Source organism: Polypterus senegalus, chromosome 4, assembly GCF_016835505.1.
Source record: "Polypterus senegalus isolate Bchr_013 chromosome 4, ASM1683550v1, whole genome shotgun sequence".
Lineage (NCBI taxonomy): Eukaryota > Metazoa > Chordata > Cladistia > Polypteriformes > Polypteridae > Polypterus > Polypterus senegalus.
In genome coordinates, this window is record NC_053157.1 from 70211230 (window position 1) to 70224527 (window position 13298).

A 13298-nucleotide genomic window follows, 5' to 3' on the forward strand; every position below is an offset into this window, starting at 1 on the left:
AATTGCCAAGCCAGAGCTTCGACTTGAATTCAATTGAATCTATCTAGAAAGACCAGAAAACAGCTGTCCAGCAACAGTCTGTATCCAGGCTGACACATCTTAAGAGGATCTGCAGAGAAAAATGGCAGAAAATCCCCAAATCCAGTTTGTGGGTATGTGCATCATACCCAAAAACTCTCCTGGATGTAATCACCACCAAAGGTGTTTCAACAAAATTCTGAGAAGAGGGTCATTATGGTTGTGTTAAGGTGATACTTCAGTTATTTCTTTATATTTTTAATTTAGACAAATTTCTAAAGTCCTGCTTTTGCTGTATCATTCTTGGGGTACTTACTGTTGCTCGATATAGAAATAAATAGTTTTAAATCATTCTAGCACAAGGCTGCAACAGAGCAAAATATGAAAAACATGACAGGTCTTAATATTTTCTGAATCTGCTGTAGTTAATGGTGAATTGACTGAATGGATATTTAATAATGATTAACAAATGTGAACATTTGGTATAAATAATAATAAAAAGGAGAGAAATTCAACAACAAATAATGTCATATTTTTAAAGAGTTGCTTCTTTCTCTACAACCATTCTTGCTTCATTTTGGATGGATTATTTTTAACATTGTCTTAAAATACATGGGAAAGATCACTTCCAATACACATTTATTACATTTTTTTTCTGTAAGTTAAGGAAAGTAAGGAACAATGTATTATGGAGCATTTAAACTAAAAAAATGTTAAAGTTTTACAAACCTTCTCATAAAAGCAAGTGTCTAAATTCTCCTCCTGTGCACAACACTCTTCTGCCAAAGCACCAATTTTCCCGGCAAAGACAAGGATGTTAAATGGGTGCATCATAACATGCATTCTGGAGAAACTATAAATAAATCTGTGGAATTTAAAAATGTTACAAAATATTAGACTTTTATATACTAATAGTTGTTTGATTCTGATGCAGTAACAGATTTGGTGCAGTCACAAAGTTAAATTAATAGCTAACTTGAGATATATATGCATATGTACATGTTAGATACAGTTTTTAAACTGATTCAAAAGTACATAAATTACATTTTGGAAGAAGTGAAATTTCCAGATCTACTTTGATATCACTAAAGAACTGCACAAAACTTGAAAGCCTGCTACATATTAGCAATGGGTTATTATCAGTGACAGAATGAGTTATAATAATGTTTATGTTCATTAAAATTAACAACATTGATTACTGTTATGTGAATATCCTAAAGAGAAAGCATTGTTCATTGAATGCACAAGTTTGAATGCATTTTCTTATGTATTTGAAAAAAAAGATAATACTTAATTATATAAAACATATGAAGTTAAAATACATATTTTAAAATTATATCTGAAAAATAAGGAAACATATTTCCCCTTAATTTGTTGCTACCAAACCATTTCTAAATATATTGTCTATATGCCATGCCATATAATGTGTCCAGACCCAAGACAGATCTCTCATGCCTTACCTTTTTACCTAGGAAATGCTAAACACAATCTTCCCAATGACTCAAATTTATTTTGAACTCCACTTAACTTACGGAAGGTAGTTTCACATAAGACTTCAATTTCAAACTTTACTACCTACTTGAACATACGAAGTTGATAATAAGTTTATAATGTTTGCTGTGTCACAGCACTGTGTCACATATCTGAATATAAGAAACATCTACACAATATCATTTGGATGATATTTTCAATGCCAGGTTCATATATATTTTGAAATATATTGCAATATTCAAACATGACAGATATCTTGAAATACAAACTCTGTAAAATATATTTCATATGGATTTAATTGTTGAGAGGGCTAAGCCCAGATAATGTCTCTTGTGGAACTTCTATGAGATTTTGCGAGTACTGTGCTTGTTTGGTTGACTGCTGACTCTAAACTTGCCCTATGTTAGTGTGAAGATGGGTAAGTACATTAATATTCTGAATGCAATGGGTGCTTCATCGAGGAGTATTTCTGCCTTGCACCAGATGCTGCCAGAGTAGTCTATAGCCCTGACCTGGACTAATAGGACTTGAGAATAATGTTTTATTTGATTTTTGAAAGGATAATGCTTTTTTACAAGAACATATTCTGTACTTTTCGTGAAAAGCCACAAACTTGAATTAATATGATTTATTTTTAAAGAATAATTACAAAATATGATTTTTAACGAATGGAACTACTGCCTCAAGGATATTTAGTATCCTGGTCCAAATCTTGTGTCCAGTTGCTGTCTGCCTGGTATTTTCCCGAGATGCTCTAGACTTGCTCCCACAACCCTAAAGGCATGTTTGGTAAAGTAATTTGTAATTTTAAACTGACACTGTGTGAATGTAACTGTGGCACCTTGTTCAGGGTAAGGGTTATTGCCTTGTGCTTGATGCTTCTAAAATAGGCTCCACATCCTTGATATTTTTTTATCAGATAAATAGTTTGTCATGTTAAAAAAATATATATTGCGTAAAGAGTCAATTGTAATGTTTTTTAGTCAGTATGAGATGCTACATGGGTACAGAGTTCCTGTTGTACACAGTCAGTTATACTGAAGCCATATGTGCGATGACCACTGACTAAAAGAGAATGTACAGTGCTTGATCTATAATAATAATATCGTAACAATGCTAGAAAAGGTTGGAGAAGATGGAGAACACCACTTCTATGCACAATTTGGTTGTGAACACCAATGGTACCATTGAAGCCAACTAAACAGACCTCATTTTTCCATGACAGAAGCCAGAGACAATATCTACTATTCATCAGCTTAGCTATTCCAGATGACAGAGACTTCTCAATCAAAGAACCAGCAAAACTCAGCAAATACAAAGTCCTTGAGAACACAAAGGCACGTGTGATTCTGGTGGTACTCAGAGAACTTGGAACTGCTCGTGTAGGTCTGTAAAAATATCTTGAAGAACTAATAGATAAAGTGAATGCTCCCAGGTGCAGGCAACCTCCCTCCTTGCAACTGCCCACTTTGTAAAGCTCTGATCATCGGACAATAAGACCTCAGGAACTTAAGTTGTTCGCGGTAAAAGGCAACCAGCACAAACTGAGAAAAAAAGCATAAGAATGATAATAATTTTTCACTTACAGTCCTGCATATGTCAGTCTGTTGTTTTTGAAGGTTTCACATTTTTCCTTTCCTGAATACATTTTTTGCACTTCCTTCTTCTTTGGAATGCTTCTTTTATGTTCAAGGAAGCACTGATGTCTTTCATCTCCAGCTTTGGCACAGCAGTCTTGAACATGGTTTTTGTTAGCTATCTCATTGGATGCACAAATTACACTTTGTGAAAGCACAATCTACAAGTTAATACAAGAACACTGTTTTAATACATCTGATATATGTATTGTGACAGGGGCTTGGCATCCTTACCTAGCTGGGACGCCCCTGCACACAATATATTAAGGGGGAACAGCCATGGACATTGCAATACCTCCCCCTGAATGCTAGTTGGCCACCTCCCTGGGGTGGCGCAGTGTCTTGGGTTACTGCAGGGCATCCTGGGAATTGGAGTTGGGTGCAGCCCTGTTAGGTACCGTCAGGGGGCGCTCTATTTGGGACTCCTGAGCCCGTGTGGTGAGGAGTGGTGGGACAGTGTTGGGCTTGTGGGACACGGGGAAGACGTGTCTCACAGCTGAAGAAAATAAAAATTAATTTAATTTTACATGGGCCTCCTGTGTCTAATCTGTGTCGGGTCGGGCGCTATATAGCGTCATTCTTACAGTATATATATATATATATATATATATATATATATATATATATATATATATATATATATATATATACACTGTATGTATTTAATATTAATGCAAAGCAGTTTATTTGATGAATTTCATTCAATAACATATTCAACAAATAATTAAAAAATTACATAACATTATACAATACAATTTTCAGAATCACTTCTCTAGTTTAGATTTCCAGTTTACATATATGGCAAGCATATATTTAATGTTTCTTAGTTTCCTATAAAACAAACTGTTTGCCAGTAAATATTAAATGACAAACATAAATATTAAATTGAAACATTAAATATTTTTTAATGTTTCCTACTAGTGTAGGAAAGATAGCTGTGTACAGTTGCTTTGTAGACAGTGTCATCCTTTAGAGACATCTATAGTGGTGTAGTGTATGGAACAATTTGTGTTCATCTTTCATTCTTCCTGTTATCACAGGCGGACACCAGTTTAGCCATCACCACACGTTTATTAATACTATTTACAAAGAATATAAAATCCAAGTGGCTCTCAATAGCCACTGCCTTCACAAGTCCAGGCTCTCACTAGCCACTTCCTTGTCACACACAACACACGGGGCCTCTCCTTGCCTCCTCTGCCTCGACCTTGTCTTCCTCCTCACCTGACTCCAGACACGAATGAAGGGAGGCTGGCCCGTTTTATAGCCCCCCTGGAAGTGTTCCAGGTGCTTGACCAGTTGGCCCTGATTGCACCTCCGGGTGGGGCTGATAACTCGTCCAACCGGGTTGTTGGCTCTCAGCAGCACCCCCTAGCGGCCACCCCATCTCCCAACCAGGCTGTGGAGGACTCCATGTCCCATGGAGCCACGTGGGAGACTGGGAAACGAATAACGGCCGGGGAGGCTGCCACCAAGCGTCCCAGGGGAGGTATTGAGCTGTCCATGGTGGCTCCCCCGGAACATATGCAGCAGGGGCGTCCCGGCCGGGCATGGGACCCAGCTGTCCGTCACACACTTTACAACATTTTGTGAGATAATATTGTAATTTATTAACAACAAAAAGGTACGCTTCTGCTGTTCATTTGAAATGTCTTTTTGTGCTCAGTCTAAGTTTGTGTTTCAGTAAAGGAAAGATTTTCATGTTTAGCAAGATTAAGCTTTAAACTCGTTAGTTTTTTTTTTTTTTTGTCTTTCAAACTATTTTCTCAAGTTGCTTTGATTCTTAACTCTAAAGATGTGTTTATATCCCTAATCAGCCCTGAAATCAACATCTTGTCTTATAAATTTCCTTCCTCACTCCAACTAATACTGTAAATTATTTTTTTTTTCATATATGACCGTTCATTTCTTGCTGGGACAGATTCTAGCCCCTGCTATCCATTAATTTGATTACACAGATTTGTAACAAATATATATGAAGAGATTTACAGTCATTGAATTAAAGCCAGATAATCTATTGAGGTTTGAGTATAGAGAATTTGTAACATGTATTGTACAATTTCTAACAGACTTTTACTGTTTTCTGTACATGTGACAATACTACTGTACTAGTACTACTAATACTACTACAAAAGGTACATCTTGGCACTGAGACATACAATTATGACTTTTAAACAACCACTTATTAAGAAGTGAAGCAATTTTGTTAATGAAATGTTAGGTGTAAAGTATGAGTTGTACATATTCTGCAAAAGTTGGGTTGGTATAAGGATATTCAGTCTAGTGTAAATTGTACATGTAGGAAGTAGACTAAAAGAGAATGCTAATTTTAACTTATGATGTTAACATTCAAAATACAACTATGTCTCCTGTTAATGAAACAAATTAAAATTCTTAAGCAATTGTTATGCAATGAGTCTGATCCTGAAACGATAGGCGCTGCCTATTGGCCCTTCTTTTCAGTTAGTTTTGCCCTTCCTCCCTCCTCCCTAAGTATGTCACATGGAAATGTTTGCTATTGCAAACAGTAACACCATGGAGAGGTCTTTGAACCATAAAATGGGGGTCAAGTAAGAGTTAAATGTTTGTTTCTAACTTTTGGCTATGCTGTTTTTTCTTTTTGAGTTTTGCTTAGCAGGTTGCTTCCTGTGTTCATTCCTGTGTTGACACTTTGCCTTGTGTTTTGACTATTGCTTTTGGAAATTCTCAAATCTGGATTAGAACACTGTTTCAGAGAATTATTTATTTTTATATATGACATACTGCTAGCATTTTCATATTGCGGGTTTTGCTTTATAGACTTAACTACATATTTTATCTGATATTTTTAACTTGTCTGTTTTTGTGCATGCTGTATTTTATTTTCTGATGATGCCCAGTGAGCTGTGTTTTATTTACAGAGGGCTGATTTGCCGAGCATCCTACTGGCCTACTCTTGATATGGAAGCACTGGTACCTGCTGGCCACACTCCTGTTTGTGTGATCGTGCTGTCCCAATGCACACCTGACAGACACAAGGCAAGGACCAACCTTTGATAGAGAATCAACCAATCGCAATGTACATTAGCATACCAAGTTAGTTTAGAGTTGCTGATTGGTTTAACATGCATATATTTAACATACTGTATAATAGGAAAAGAGAAGTTAGTATAAAAAATAGAGGGTATAAACTCCACATAGGCAATGACTGATTCAATCATTTTAGCTCCATAATGACTGAGTACCATTCTAATGTATTTATAGCTTTTTTATATATTTTTGTGTCTTTTAAATTGCATCTTTTCTACTGTTTTGGACAAACACCTAAATCTGACTTTTCATTAATTGTGCAATTATGACAGATTAACTACACTCATGGGAGGATACAGAGGTAATGTATTGCTTATAACAGACAAGAACAATGCTGTCAATGCCAGCCTTGCAACTAAAAGATAAACCTTGCCTAAAAAGATTTCTTCCCATACTCTAGTACTCAAGATCTCTTTCCTTTAAAATATTTGCCTCTTATGTGCAATGGTTCCATACCTCGGTGTAAATAGTTTAACTGTATTTTACACGAAATTTACTGTGCCCATAGCTGGACATGCCTGAACTGTATGGTCAACACAGACGTTTTAGCTTTTTCTGCTCCACACTTTAAAACTTCCTTATAATTCACTGACAGACACTGGCTGTTTTCTTCTAAATAATCATATATGCCTTATCAGTGATACATGCATAAAGCTGCTGTTTGGGAAAAATGTAATTCTTATTAAAAAAAAACCTCATAAAATCTTCCACGATTCATTGCAATGTCAAATTCATAACTTAATTTTGGAATAATTTAAAATACAAGTATATAGCTTATAACATAACTTTCTTAACCTTCTTAATCGAAATTAGGTTCATTGAGAGCTATAGTTGAACCCAACAATGGTCAGTCCACCATAAGGCACATTGTTTCACACTCCAAAACAATGGCAGTTTTGAGTGTCCAGTTACCCTAACCTGCATGACTTTGTCGATGGGAAAGGAAAACCAGACAACCTGAAGGAAAACCCATCCATATTTATCACGAGTGATTTCAAACAAGCAATGAAATATGGGATAAAAAATGTACTGTATGTCTGTCTGTATTTTCTGTACCCAATGCTTTGAAATGTTTTCTTTTTGCAAGTGAATTATATAGTTCTCTTAATTTTACCCAAAATAAATGTCATTTTTATTTTATTTCTTTCCTTTGTTAAGAAAGCACTGGACAGAGTATCAGTCCATCACAAAGCCCCCTGACTGCCCACCCACAGTCACACTCACAAATCTCTGGTTTGCAAACACCAATTAGCATGGATGGAAGCTGGAATAAAGAGAAAACTGCATGCAATGATAAAGAGAATATGCAAACTCCGCATGAACATTGGTCTTGTGTGGCATTGTGGCATCCACACACAGAATCCTGAATCCACAAGATGGTGACCTTAACTTCTTTTTTACCCTTGTCATTCCAGACAAACACTAAACGTTCAAAGGTAAAATTCACCATAAATGTATGAAACATGTAGTGCCAAGACTATATCTGCATTGATTTTTGTATTCAGAATATAATGTATGTAAATTGGATATAAAAAACATGGTATAATACAATAAAAGTCAAATCTAATAAAGAGGCAATTGCTTTAAAATTCCATGATGCCTAACTTTACTATACTATGCAGAAGTGCAAAGTACGGCCCTGATTTGGATTAAATGAGTTTAAGAATGTTATATTACATGATTGTCAGCAGGAATTGCCTTTAGCTTATTTCTTAGTGATCAAAAAACTATCATCTCAGTTTAATAAAATTAAATTTTTACCCAAATTAAAGCTATGCAATGAAAAGTGTTTCAAATGCAGCAAACATGGAAACAGTAGATATTTTTGTAATGTTGTAGGGAAGACTTAAATTTTTGTAGAATATTTGTAAGAAAGTTGAATATCAGTCTTTCCTAAAAATGACTAATGTAATAATCAGTTAACTGGAATAAAAAATATGCTGATAACAAAAGATTACAAAAGTATTTAAAAACCTGATTACTTCATTTTTAAAGCAGTCTGGAGATGGGTTCTCTCCACAGCAGGCACCTGCAGCAGCTGTAATCTCCAACGCGAGTAAAACAACTTCTTCAAAGCCACTCTGTGGAAGGTTCTGGCAAAGAGCAACTAGAATGCTACAATATAATAATAATAAATAAAATCATATATTAGTTGAGTTGCTTATTGTTGCATTTTTGAGTCCTAATCCAGGACAAAACCAGTCCCCCAAATCTACAAATGTCTTGACAACAACCTGCAATTCAACATCAACAAGGCAAAAGAGCTGATGGTGGACTTCTGGCATGCCAAGAAGAGTCTGAAGTGGTACAAACCTACAAGTATCTGGGGGTTTCCATAAACAACAAACTGGAAAGGTCTGACAACAAAGTGTCACTGGACAAGAAGGGCCATAACAGACTATACTTGCTAAGCAGACTCAGGTCTTTTAATGTGTGCACCAAGGTGCTGGAAATTTTCTACCATTCCAAAGTAACCATTGTGTTGTTCTATGCTGCAGTCTCCTGGGGAAGCACAATGCCTACACTTATCAGGAAAGTCTGCTCCACCACAGGGTGAACCCTGGACACACTGGAAGCTGTTGTGTGGAAAAGGATGATGGCAAAATTGGATGCCATCATGAATAATCCCCATCCATCCCTACTAGGAAGAGTGCTATCTTGGAGCACTTTTAGCCACAGGCTCGTTCCACCACAGTGTGCTAAGAAGTGACTCTGAGGGTCTTTTCTGGCCATCTGCTATCAGGCAATTCAATATTTCCTCCTAATGTACTCATTAAGTTTATTTTTATTAAATACTTATCAATCGATTGATTGTATTATTTGTCCTGTGAGTATGTATCCTTTTTTTATGTTCCTGCTGCTGTATGCAGCTGAATTTCCTCATGGGATTAACAAAGTTTATGCAATCTAATGCAAATTTCAGTAAGATTTGCAGTAGTTTAAATTACTCAGTTAAATAAGATTAATCATTTGCTCTACCATTTCATTGTGTATTTCAAAATGATATTAACATTTAAGAATTTTTTTTGGGAAGTACAGTTACTTATTTGGTAGACTGGGCATAATAAATAATAACTTTTGCTTTTAATGAACATTCCTCTTCATAAGTAGAAAGTTTTAAATATTTATGTGAATATCCATCCATCCATCCATTGTCTAACCCGCTGAATCCGAACACAGGGTCACGGGGGTCTGCTGGAGCCAATCCCAGCCAACACAGGGCACAAGGCAGGAACCAATCCTGGGCAGGGTGCCAACCCACCGCAGGACACACACAAATACACCCACACACCAAGCACACACTAGGGCCAATTTAGAATCGCCAATCCACCTAACCTGCATGTCTTTGGATTGTGGGAGGAAACCGGAGCGCCCGGAGGAAACCCACGCAGACACGGGGAGAACATGCAAACTCCACGCAGGGAGGACCCGGGTCTCCTAACTGCGAGGCAGCAGCGCTACCACTGCGCCACCGTGCCGCCTATGTGAATATTTACAGTTTAAAAATGAAAGAAAATTATAACTGACATTTAAAAATAAGCCAATGGAAAATTAACAACATTATGCATTTTGATAGTCTCCCCCATGGATTAAAGCCCACTTGAAAAAAACTGTTAGCTTTGAATATTATTTACTCATTGAAAAAATACAACAGAATTTTACTTTTATTGGTATTCCCAAAAGTAGACATTTTGTAGTATGCTGCTAGTATGTAGTTTACCTTGATTGCCTTTTTAACATAGCTACTGGGAAAGACATCATTGTCATTTCTTTTTACCCTCCTCACCAAGTCAGTCCCCATAAATAACTATACAATAAGTGAATTATTGAAGGTAGGAAACAGCTTATATAGAGTGTGTAACACCAGCTGTGTCCATCCATCCATTTTCTGAATGTGCTTTATGAAAGCTCTGGCAATAATAGATGTGTTTTTTTTTTCATTGTTGAAGTTGCAATGCAAAATTGTTAAGTCGCCAGACAAGTGTGCCTGCCTAAAGCAAAAGAGAAAATATACATTTGCTTTTCATAGGTGGTATGTAACACAACTGCCTTTATTGCCAGGGACAGAACTAAATGTTGTAAGATGCTGGAGTGGATTGTTTACCTGTTTTTTTTTTTGTTTGTTGTAGTATTTATTATGTGAATATCCTCTCTTCTTTGCCCAGAGGGGGCTGGGTGGTCTCATGGTCTGGAACCCCTGCAGATTTTTTTTTCTTCTCTTCTCTCTCTCAAGGTTTTTTTTTGTTTTTTCTGTCCTCCCTGGCCATCGGACCTTACTTTTGTCTTATTTTAATTCTTACTTTGTCTTCTTTTTCTCTTTTTCTTCATCATGTAAAGCACTTTGAGCTACATTATTTGTATGAACATGTGATATATAAATAAATGTTGTTGTTGTTCATGTCCACTACCAAGGCATGCATATGCTGGCACATGTTTTAATATGTCAAAGGAAAAGTTGTTTTTTCCATCATTTTAAACTATGTTTTCAGACTGGTTAGAATACCAGTTTGTTATTAATGACACTGCTAAACTGCCAGGGTTTTATTAAGGCAAGGACTAATGTGTGCATGTATGGATACATTATTCATTTTCTGCTATTTTTATTTTAAGTCTGCAAAGAGCCAAGGCAAATCCTGCAAGCTTTGGGTGGTAAGTGGAAACCAAAATGAGACAAATGCCCATTCAAAGCTCTACACTCTCACTCACGCACACACTAATTCAGTTTTTAAACTGCCAATGAATCTAACTTAGCACATGTTTGTGAAATGGCAATATGCAGAGCAATTTCGTGTTGACGTGAAAAGCACATTTAAACTCCAAACACAGTGAGTGGGCCTGGAGTTAAACCTGGCCTCTTGCCCTGTAAAGTAGAATTACATTCTATTGCACCACCATAACACTCAAAATTGATATTTACTAGGACACTTCACATGGATTCCTTGGATTGCATTACTTTAATGTGGAAAATTTTGTTGTATAATTCAGACATCTGACAATTTCAGTTATTAATTGTTAGAGAGAAGAATTTTGCACTGAACAACTAAGCCACTACCAACCAATAAAAGTTTAATATTAGCAACTAGTACAGATAAATGTGTAATACACTTACAAAGCTTTAAATCCTTCTTCTTTTATGTCTGAGAAATTTTCACATACTCGATTTCTGTCTAAAAGACATTTAAAAGAGTAAAGTCAAACAAAATATTTTGAAACAACCAAGAAGTTTGTGTTTATGAAGTGACACAATCATTTTATTATTTGTAAAGTAGTAAATATTTTTTGTAAAGCACAGTGGTTTTCTTTCTATCAAACTTACATTTTATAATTAACTCAAGACTGGTTCAGCGTAGCTTGTATCTGAGAGTCAATTCTTGGAAAGCAGTTTAAAAAGTGGATTCTTTATGTTTTATGTAAAAAAAAATTGTTTGGTTGCTGTATAGAGCAGGCTTTAAAGAAAAGAGGTCACTCATTTTAATTACTAAAATCATTGTTTTGTTACAGAATGTTAACTATTTCTTACCTTTCACATCATCTTGAACCATTACACATATAGGAGTCCATATGACTATATACTTCTCATCTACTGCCTGCTTTGCCAACACTTTCTTTTATAAAATGCTTAGTGTACTACCAGAATAACTTTTGGAACTGAAAATAAGTATCAAAAAATGTTACATCTCTGTTTTGTCTGAAAGAAATACAGTATATTACTAACATAAAAATGGGAAAGTGAGTTAGAATAGTTCTTGTAAGCTTACACACGATACAGTCTTTAAAATTTTAATTATAAACCCAAATTTCAATAACATATTATAATCAGGGCAGCACAGTGGTGCAGTGGTAGTGCTGCTGCCTTGCAGTCAGGAGACCTGGGTTCACTTCCTGGGTCCTCCCTGCATGGAGTTTGCATGTTCTCCCCGTGTCTGTGTGGGTTTCCTTCCAAAGACATGCAGGTTAGCTGCATTGGTGATCCTAAATTGTCCCTAGTGTGTGCCCTGCAGTGGGCTGGCACCCTACCCAGGATTTGTTCCTGCCTTGCACCTTGTGCTGGCTGGGATTGGCTCCAGCAGACACCCGTGACCCTGTGTTAGGAAAATGACTGACTGTCTATTACAGTCAGAAAATACTAAAACATATATTAACATTGTGTTAATAAATAAATCAGACCTAGAATAATTCAATTTAAAATATTTAGTATTAAATAATTATTATTAGTATTAACATATTAAATCACATTGGTTGCATTCAACATTAACATTATTAGAAACAAACAATCCAAGAAGAAAAACTTTTTTTTTCATCAAATTCTGCTCATGATACTTACCTGACTTCCCACAGTGAGCTGAGATCAGAATTGCAAATGAAATTAAAGTGGCCCACTTCATTGCTGAAAGGGTGAGTTGTCAAAAGATGCAACTGACAAGTGCCCTCATGCAAAAAGTGTAGTTTTATACATTTATGGAATAAATTATTAATCTGGACTTTTGACTTTTGTTTATTCATTATTACTTTTGACTTGTGTTTATTTATTTTTAAATCCACAATTGCTAGTATTTGGAAATGCCGTAAATGTCTAACAATTATTAATAGGTTATGCAAGACTGGCCAGAACCATCTATTCTGACCTTACTGGCCTTCAAAGTTGACTCTTTACTTCATGTTAAAATACTTTTATCAGTTTGCAAACATTTAAAACAAACTCTTATATAATGAAGAATATGGCAGTTTCCTACTTTCATATCAACTTTAGACAGAGTTAATGTGTTTAACGGTTACAAATGTGGATATTCATTATCATGATACCACAGGATGAAAAAAGACTGTCATTATCACCATAAATATGGGGAAGCTTTTTATATTTTATTTTTAAAATGTTTTAATGTTGCTATCTGCATCCCATATGGGATGTTGAGGTATGAAAAACAACACAAATTTAAAAACAGAACGGCTCAAAGTGTTACATAAATATGGCATGCGTAATTTTATGGTCATATTTTTACAATTGCATGTAGTCAACAGACTTTCTGGCTTTGCTGTCAACATCACTGTTGGCTTTAAGGCTTTCCACAAGACAATCACCAG

General features: G+C 35.7%; 1 protein-coding gene across 1 annotated transcript in view; it reads right to left on the reverse strand.

Moving 5' to 3' along the window:
• Nucleotides 1-12661, reverse strand: part of LOC120527428 (albumin 1-like) — a 32400-nt gene extending 19739 nt beyond the window's left edge. Inside the window, exons 1-5 of the mRNA XM_039750834.1 lie at nucleotides 12541-12661; nucleotides 11326-11383; nucleotides 8198-8330; nucleotides 3096-3307; nucleotides 748-883 (exon numbers count right to left, since the gene is read on the reverse strand). Of these exons, the coding sequence (XP_039606768.1) occupies nucleotides 748-883; nucleotides 3096-3307; nucleotides 8198-8330; nucleotides 11326-11383; nucleotides 12541-12601 (600 nt within the window). The 5' untranslated portion in view covers nucleotides 12602-12661. The remainder of the gene's footprint in view (nucleotides 1-747; nucleotides 884-3095; nucleotides 3308-8197; nucleotides 8331-11325; nucleotides 11384-12540) is intronic.
• Between the last annotated feature and the right edge of the window lie 637 nt (nucleotides 12662-13298).